The sequence below is a fragment of the Penaeus vannamei genome, chromosome 29, assembly GCF_042767895.1.
Source record: "Penaeus vannamei isolate JL-2024 chromosome 29, ASM4276789v1, whole genome shotgun sequence".
Lineage (NCBI taxonomy): Eukaryota > Metazoa > Arthropoda > Malacostraca > Decapoda > Penaeidae > Penaeus > Penaeus vannamei.
In genome coordinates this window covers 28,425,038-28,432,537 of record NC_091577.1, presented here as the reverse complement: position 1 = coordinate 28,432,537, position 7,500 = coordinate 28,425,038, and the positions used below count along the sequence as shown (strand labels likewise).

At 45.8% G+C, this 7,500-nt stretch overlaps 1 protein-coding gene across 2 annotated transcripts in view; it reads left to right on the top strand.

The window, feature by feature from the left end:
• LOC113807532 (uncharacterized) overlaps positions 1–7,500 on the top strand; it is an 85,892-nt gene that overhangs the window by 69,911 nt on the left and 8,481 nt on the right. Inside the window, exons 3-5 of one of the 2 annotated variants that reach the window (XM_070142655.1) lie at positions 1,486–1,679; positions 4,626–4,763; positions 7,034–7,221. In XM_070142655.1, coding sequence (XP_069998756.1) covers positions 1,486–1,679; positions 4,626–4,763; positions 7,034–7,221 — 520 coding nt within the window. Of the gene's footprint in view, positions 19–1,485; positions 1,680–4,625; positions 4,764–7,033; positions 7,222–7,500 lie in introns of both variants that reach the window. The other variant, XM_070142656.1, reaches the window with a different exon arrangement.

The following is a 7,500-nucleotide window of genomic DNA, read 5'->3' as shown; positions in this document are numbered from 1 at the left end:
GTTCGAACGCTGTCGTCGGTACTAGACCCTCGTTGAGGATATTATTTTTTGGCTTTCTCTCTTTTTCTATTCTTTCTCTTTCTCTCTTTTTTGTCTTTGTCTCCTTTCTCTTTCTTTCTTTTTGCCTTTCTCTTTCTCGCTTTTGCCTTTCCCTCTTTCTCCTTTCTCTCTTTTTGCCTTTATCTCCTTTCTCCTCTCTTTTTGTCTTTCTCTCTCTCTCTTTTTGCCTTTCTTTCTCTTTTTCTCTTTTTGGCTTTCTCTCCTTCCTCTTTCTCTCTTTTTGCCTTTCTCTCCTTCTCTCCTTTCTCTCTTTTCTCTCTTTTTGAACCCTTTTATAGTGGCCTCGATTTGCATCTTATTATTAGTGTTGTTATTAAGGTTATTCTTTGCATGTTTTCCCTTAGGTGGCCTAGTCGCTGATTTGTGGAGTATGTCGTTGCCTGCGATCTCTATGTATACTACGTCTGCCATATTATATATATATATATATATATATATATATATATATATATATATATATATATATATATATATATATATATATATATATATATATACTGTATATGTTTATCTATTTATTTATTTATTTGTGAAAACCCTTGTATTTGTATACTGTTTCACTTCAGTACATCTTTATGTTTACATTCTTTCTTTTTTATTCTTTGTTAATAGCTCTTTATATATTATGTTTTTCGTCCACTTCATTGTTTTGATAATTACTACATTCATTATGATTTTCAGATTTCTCTCATTAACTGAGAGCTCCAATCTCTTTAACTAAATTTCTCTTTTTTGTTGTTGTTGTATATTATTTTTTCTTCTCACATTCTTTACACTCTCTTTCTCTCATATTTTCTCTCATTTATTCTTTTTATTACAGTAATTTCCTATCTACTGTTTGGACAACATCAAAACATATAATTTTCTCTCAACCAACTTCTATATTTTACAAACTTTATAAAACAACACTAATCTTGTACAGTTTCTCTCATACCCCTCATTTTTCTCCAATATAAACGTATAAATAGATAGATAGATAGATGTGTGTGTGTGTGTGTGTGTGTGTATAGATATATATGTACATACATACATATGCATATATCTGTTTGCCTATTTATCTATCTATCAGTCTGTCTATCTATCTATCTATCTATTTCTTGTAGTGTATCCGACCTGCATGCTGTGATAGCTGCGAATGCTGTTCCTGCAAGCCCATCCCGCCAGCTATATATATATGTATATTTTTTTTCTTTCTTTCCTTTTTACCTCTTTTACAGAATAGATTTTCCTTTTTTTTTTATTTGAGTTTTCCAAGGAAGAAAAAAAACGGACAGCGGAAACGTGACCCCAAAAAAGCAGAAGAAAATTACTTTTTTTTTTTTTTCTAAGAAGGGGAGAACGAACCTAAACAAAAAAAAAATATTGATCTCAAAACAAAATAGCCTCGCCAAGCGTCCTGAACCGTAGCTTTTGGTTCCCTCTTAGAGCCGTGGAGGGGTGCACGGGCGTCCTCCACGTGGCCAGCCCCTTCCCCGACCTGGTGAACCAACAAGTAGACGAGGCGGGGCTTGTTGACACGGCGAAGGACGGCACACTGCAGGTCTTGAAGGCTGTCGCCGCCCACGCCGCCGCCTCCGTCAAGCGGGTTGTGGTCACGTCATCCTTTGCTGCGGTCTCCGGTAGATTCCGTTTTTTTTTTTTTTTTTTTTTTTGAATTTTTGAATTTTTGGGTGTCGGTTGATTCCGTTATTTTTTATTTTCTTTTTTTTTGGTGGGGCCTTTTTTCGAGTGTGAAGAGTTTTTTATAAACTGTATTTTGATATATATATATATATAAATATATAAATATATATATATATATATATATATATTTTTTTTTTTTTTTTTTTTTTTTGGGGGGGGTCATGAGGTTGGATAAGGCCAGGATATTTTTTTCTTTTCTTTTCTTTTGGGCAAAAAAAGGAGGTAAGGTAGGTGCGTATATCCCTGTATATATATATATATATATATATATATATATATATATATATATATATATATATATATGAACATTATAACCTCTCCGATCGGGATTCGATCCCTCGCCGCCAATGCAAGTGAATGCAAGACGGCCGCTCTACCACTCGTACAACGACCCACTCAAAAGGAGGGAGCAACTAGGCGCTACTAGCATCCATAGATATTACCTACCTACTCATACATGAGTAAGGATAGCGAAGTTTCACACTCACTCCCCGTGGGCACTCGGTATTTATGGACAGAGCAGGACAAATCACAAATCAGATAACCTGAGGTGCATTCTATGAAAGATGGAATAATGCAATACCGCATTTTTATCATGAGACATTATAAATTCTCCGATCGGGATTCGATCCCTCGCCGCCAATGCAAGTGAATGCAAGACGGGCGCTCTACCACTCGTACAACGACCCACTCAAAAGGAGTGAGCAACTAGGCGCTTACTAGCATCCATAGACATTACCTACCTACTCATACATGAGTAAGGATAGCGAAGTTTCACACTCACTCCCCGTGGGCACTCGGTATTTATGGACAGAGCAGGACAAATCACAAATCAGATAACCTGAGGTGCATTCTATCCTTTTGAGTGGGTCGTTGTACGAGTGGTAGAGCGGCCGTCTTGCATTCACTTGCATTGGCGGCGAGGGATCGAATCCCGATCGGAGAGGTTATAATGTTCATGATAAAAATGCGGTATTGCATTATTCCATCTTTCATAGAATGCACCTCAGGTTATCTGATTTGTGATTTGTCCTGCTCTGTCCATAAATACCGAGTGCCCACGGGGAGTGAGTGTGAAACTTCGCTTATCACCTTACTCATGTATGAGGTAGGCGTAATGTCTATGGATGCTAGTAAGCGCCTAGTTGCTCACTCCTTTTGAGTGGGTCGTTGTACGAGTGGTAGAGCGGCCGTCTTGCATTCACTTGCATTGGCGGCGAGGGATCGAATCCCGATCGGAGAGGTTATAATGTTCATGATAAAAATGCGGTATTGCATTATTCCTTCTTTCATATATATATATATATATATATATATATATATATATATATATATACGCATGTATGTAAGTATGTAAATCCATACAGATACATACGCACATATACATATAGCTCTTTTCTCCTGCCAATTCCCTGTCAGTTTTCCCAATATGGCTCTTACTGCATAATATCTGTTCAATGTTATTCCAGCTTATCATCTTTATATAATGTAATGTTGCTTGTGTCGCTTTGTAGTCATTTTCTTAGTCGACTTAAATGCTACTTTGTTTTCTTAGATACGTAGATGTGAAAACAAGAGTAAGAAATATGCTTTTGTTTTCCTTTGTTAGTTGTTAGTGTTTTAGTGTAGATAAGATTGTAATTATAGTTGTATAATTAAGGAATGGATTAGTTGTATTTATCTGATTGGTTGTTTAATTAAATGTATTATATCCGTTGAAGCAAATTTTGACAAATGTGATCATATATATATATTTTTTTTTTTTAATAAGGGATGTATATTTAATTAAGGATTACTGTACAATGCGTGATAATATAATTTATGATTTAATGTTTGTGATTATCAGTTTTAAGATAAAAAATATAGTTTCTAAAAGGAAATGACAATTCATTTCTTTTACATACACTTGGATAGAATTTGAAGTTATACATTCATTAATTTACATAATTTGTATAAGTTCAGATAGATGAGATTATGTCATATTTCAAAACATGATTTTTTATATATAAAAGTCACGCATTATGATTAGAAAGATTAATACAAAATTATTCGTATTGATATAGAACAACATATAGACACACACGGTACACTCGTCTTTCCCCTACACATATTACACCCCCACTTCCATATACACCCTCCCCACATTAGATAGGCAACCCCCCCCACATAACCCCATCCCCTCCCCCCTTCCTTCTCTCTACACATATTACACCCCCACTTTACACCTCCATATACACCCCCTCCCCCACATTAGAGAGGCAACCCCACCTCAAGGCTTCCCCCCTCACTAACCCCCATCCCCTCCTCCCTTCCTTCTACATATATTACACCCCCACTTTATACCTCCATATACACCCCCCCTCACATTAGATAGGCAACCCCCCTCCCAACTCCCACTCACCCCCCCCACACACACACCCCACCCACCACACACCCTACCTACACCCTCCAACTCCTCCCCAACCCACTCCCACACCCCTACACACCCATCCCTCCCCCCACAACTCTCCACCCCCACAAACACTCACCCACCCCCTTCTTCCCTCTCCCCCGCTACACACCCCACCCACCCACACCCCTACAACCCCATCCCCCCCCCCCCCCAACAACTCTCCACCACCGAAACAAACACTCACCCACCCCCTTCTTCCCTCTCCCCCGCTACACACCCAACTCTCCCACACTCCCTATACAACCCCCCCCCCAACTCTCCACCCCACAACCACTCACCCACCCCCTTCTTCCCTCTCCCCCGCCTACACACCCAACTCTCCCACACCCCCACACCCCTACAATCCCCCCCCCATCCCTCCCCCTACAACTCTCCACCCCACAATCACTCACCCACCCCCTTTCTTCCCTCTCCCCCCCCCACCCCACAGGAGAGCCAGTGCCAGAGGCCGAGAAGACGTACACAGAAGAGGACTGGACCGACCCCGAAAGTACGACCATTGACGCCTACACCAAGTCCAAGGTCGTGGCTGAGAAGGCCGCCTGGGATTTCGTCAAGGAGCTGCCAGGTGAGAGGAGATAGGGGGAGGAGGGGAGGAGGGGGATGAGGGAGGGGTGAAGGGGAGGTAGGGGAGGGGGTTGGAGGGGAGGGAGGGATTTCGTCAGGCTGGCAGGTGAGGTAGGGTGAGAGAGAGAGGGGGGAAGGGGGATGGAAGGCCGCCTGGGATTTCGTCAAGGAGCTGCCAGGTGAGAGGAGGTAGAGTGGGGAAGAGGAGAGGGTGTGGGATGGATGAGGGGGGAGGGAAGGGATTTGAGGGGAGGGGTGGGGGGAGGGAAGGAGGGAGGGGAAGGGAGGAGGGGAGGGAATGGAAGGCCGCCTGGGATTTCGTCAAGGAGCTGCCAGGTGAGAGGGAGGGAGGGGGAGGAGGAGTAGAGGGGGAGAGGGAGAAGAGGTGGGGATAGGAAGGGGGATGGGATTTGAGGGGCTGAGGTTGGAGGGAGGGAGAGGAAAAGGAAGGGGGATGGAAGGCACGCCTGGGATTTCGTCAAGGAGCTGCCAGGTGAGAGGAGGGAGGGGGAGGAGGTAGAGGAGAGGGAGGGAGGGGTGGGATGGGAAGGATGGGATTTGAGGGGGAGAGGATGAAGGCCGCCTGGGATTTCGTCATGAGCTGCCAGGTGAGAGGAGGGAGGGGAGGAGGCAGGGGAGAGGAGGGGAGGGGGGGATGGGAGGGGGGATGGGATTTGAGGGGAGGGATTTGAGGGGGTTGAGGAGTGGGGAGAGGAAAAGGGGGAAGGGGGATGGAAGGGCCGCCTGGGATTTCGTCAAGGGAGCTGCCAGGTGAGAGGGAGGGAGGGGGAGGAGGTAGGGGGAGAGGGAGGGGAGGGTGGGATGGGAGGGGGTGTATGGATTTGAGGGGGAGACTGAGGGGGTTGGAGGGGAGGGAGAGGGAAAGGGGGGAAGGGGGATGGAAGGCCGCCTGGGATTTCGTCAAGGAGCTGCCAGGTGAGAGGAGGGGAGGGAAGGGAGGGAGGGGTGGACGGGGAGGGGCGGGAGGGGGAATCTGTAAAGAAACTGCCAATGATTTCTTTTTCTTTTTCTTTTTCTTTTTTCGTTTTCGAGATTCTTGGATTTTGAAAGAGACAATCTGGTAAGAGAAAAACCTACTTTTTTCTAGGTTTTAGTTTTTTTAGTTTTAGTAACTAAGTGAGCGGGAAGGATTTATATATTGTATGGGAGTTTGTGAAGGAATTGCCTGATGAAAGGAAGCTTTCACGGGGAAGATTATTTTTATTAGTTTTTGGATATTATAAAGGAATCGCATGAGGATCTTTCTCTCTCTCTCTCTCTATCTATCTATCTATCTGTCTATCTGCCTGTCTGTCTGTCTATCTATTTATTTATATATTTATTTATTTATCAATTTATTTATCTATCTATCTATTTATTCACCTTTCCCTCCTTCCCTCCTTCCTTCCTTCCTTCTCTCTACTCACCCTCCTTCCTTCCTCACCTCTCTCCATCCTCCCTCTCCCTCTCCACCCTCCCTCTCCCCCCTTCTCTCTCCATCCTCCCTCTTCCTCTCCACCCTCCTCCCTCTCTCCTCTTCTTCCCTCTCCCACCCACCACAAAACCAACTAAAAATCCCCCTTTTCTCTCCTCCTCTCTCCTTCCTTCTCCCCCTCTCTCCCCTCCCCCTCCCCCACCCACCACAAAACCAACTAATAATCCCCTTTTTCTCTTCTCCTCTCTCCTTCTCCCTCTCTCTCTCCTATGCCCCCTCTCCCCATCCACCACAACACCCAATTAATAACCCCCTTTTCTCTCCCCCTTCTCCCCCTCTCTCTCCCCTCTCTCTCTCTCCCTCTCTCTCCCCCTCCCCCCACCCACCACAAAACCCAATTAATAACCCCCTTTTTCTCTCCCCCTTCTCCCCCTCTCTCCTCCCCTCCCCTCTCCCCCCACCCACCACAAAACCAACTAATATATCCCCCCTTTTCTCTCTCTCCCCTTCTCCCTCCCTTTCTCCCTCTACCTCTCCCCTTCTCTCCCCTCCCCTCTCTCCCCCCACCCACCACAAAACCAAACTAATAACCCCCCTTTTCTCTCTCTCCCCTTCTCCCCCTCTCTCTCCCCTCTCTTTCTTCCCCTCCCCCCGCCACCCACCACAAAACCCAACTAAAAATCCCCCCTTTTTTTTTTTTTTTTTTTATCTCCCCCTCTCCCCCTCTCTCTCTCTCCCCCCCTCTCTCCCCTCCCCCCCACCCACCACAAAACCCAACTAATAACCCCCCCTTTTCTCTCTCTCTCCCCTTCTACCCCCCCCCCCCCATCAACCAGACGACCAGAAATTCGAGTTGGCAGTCATCAACCCGACCTTCGTTCTCGGCCCCCCGCTGCTCGAATCCCACAAGAGTGCCACCTCGGTCAACTTCATGGCACAGATCGTCAACAGAGCCTATCCTGGAGTGCCACGGGTGCAGTTCCCCATATGCGACGTCCGGGATGTGGCGAAGGCCCATGTGAAGGTGAGGAGGAGGAGGAAGGAGGGAGGGAAGGTAGGAGGGATGGAGGGAGGGAGGTAGGAGTGGGGGAGGAAGGGGGAAGGGGGGAGGGAGGGAGGAGGGAAGGAGGAGGAGGGGGGGAGGGAGGGAGAAGAAGGATGAGGAGAAGGTGAGATGAAGGAGGAAGGAGGAGGAGGAGGAGGAAGGAAGGGAGGGAGAAGGAGGACGGAGGGAGGGAGGAGGGAGATGAAGGAGGAGAAGGAGGAGGGGGATATCGTTTTTACTTTGTGTTTAAATAGGGAG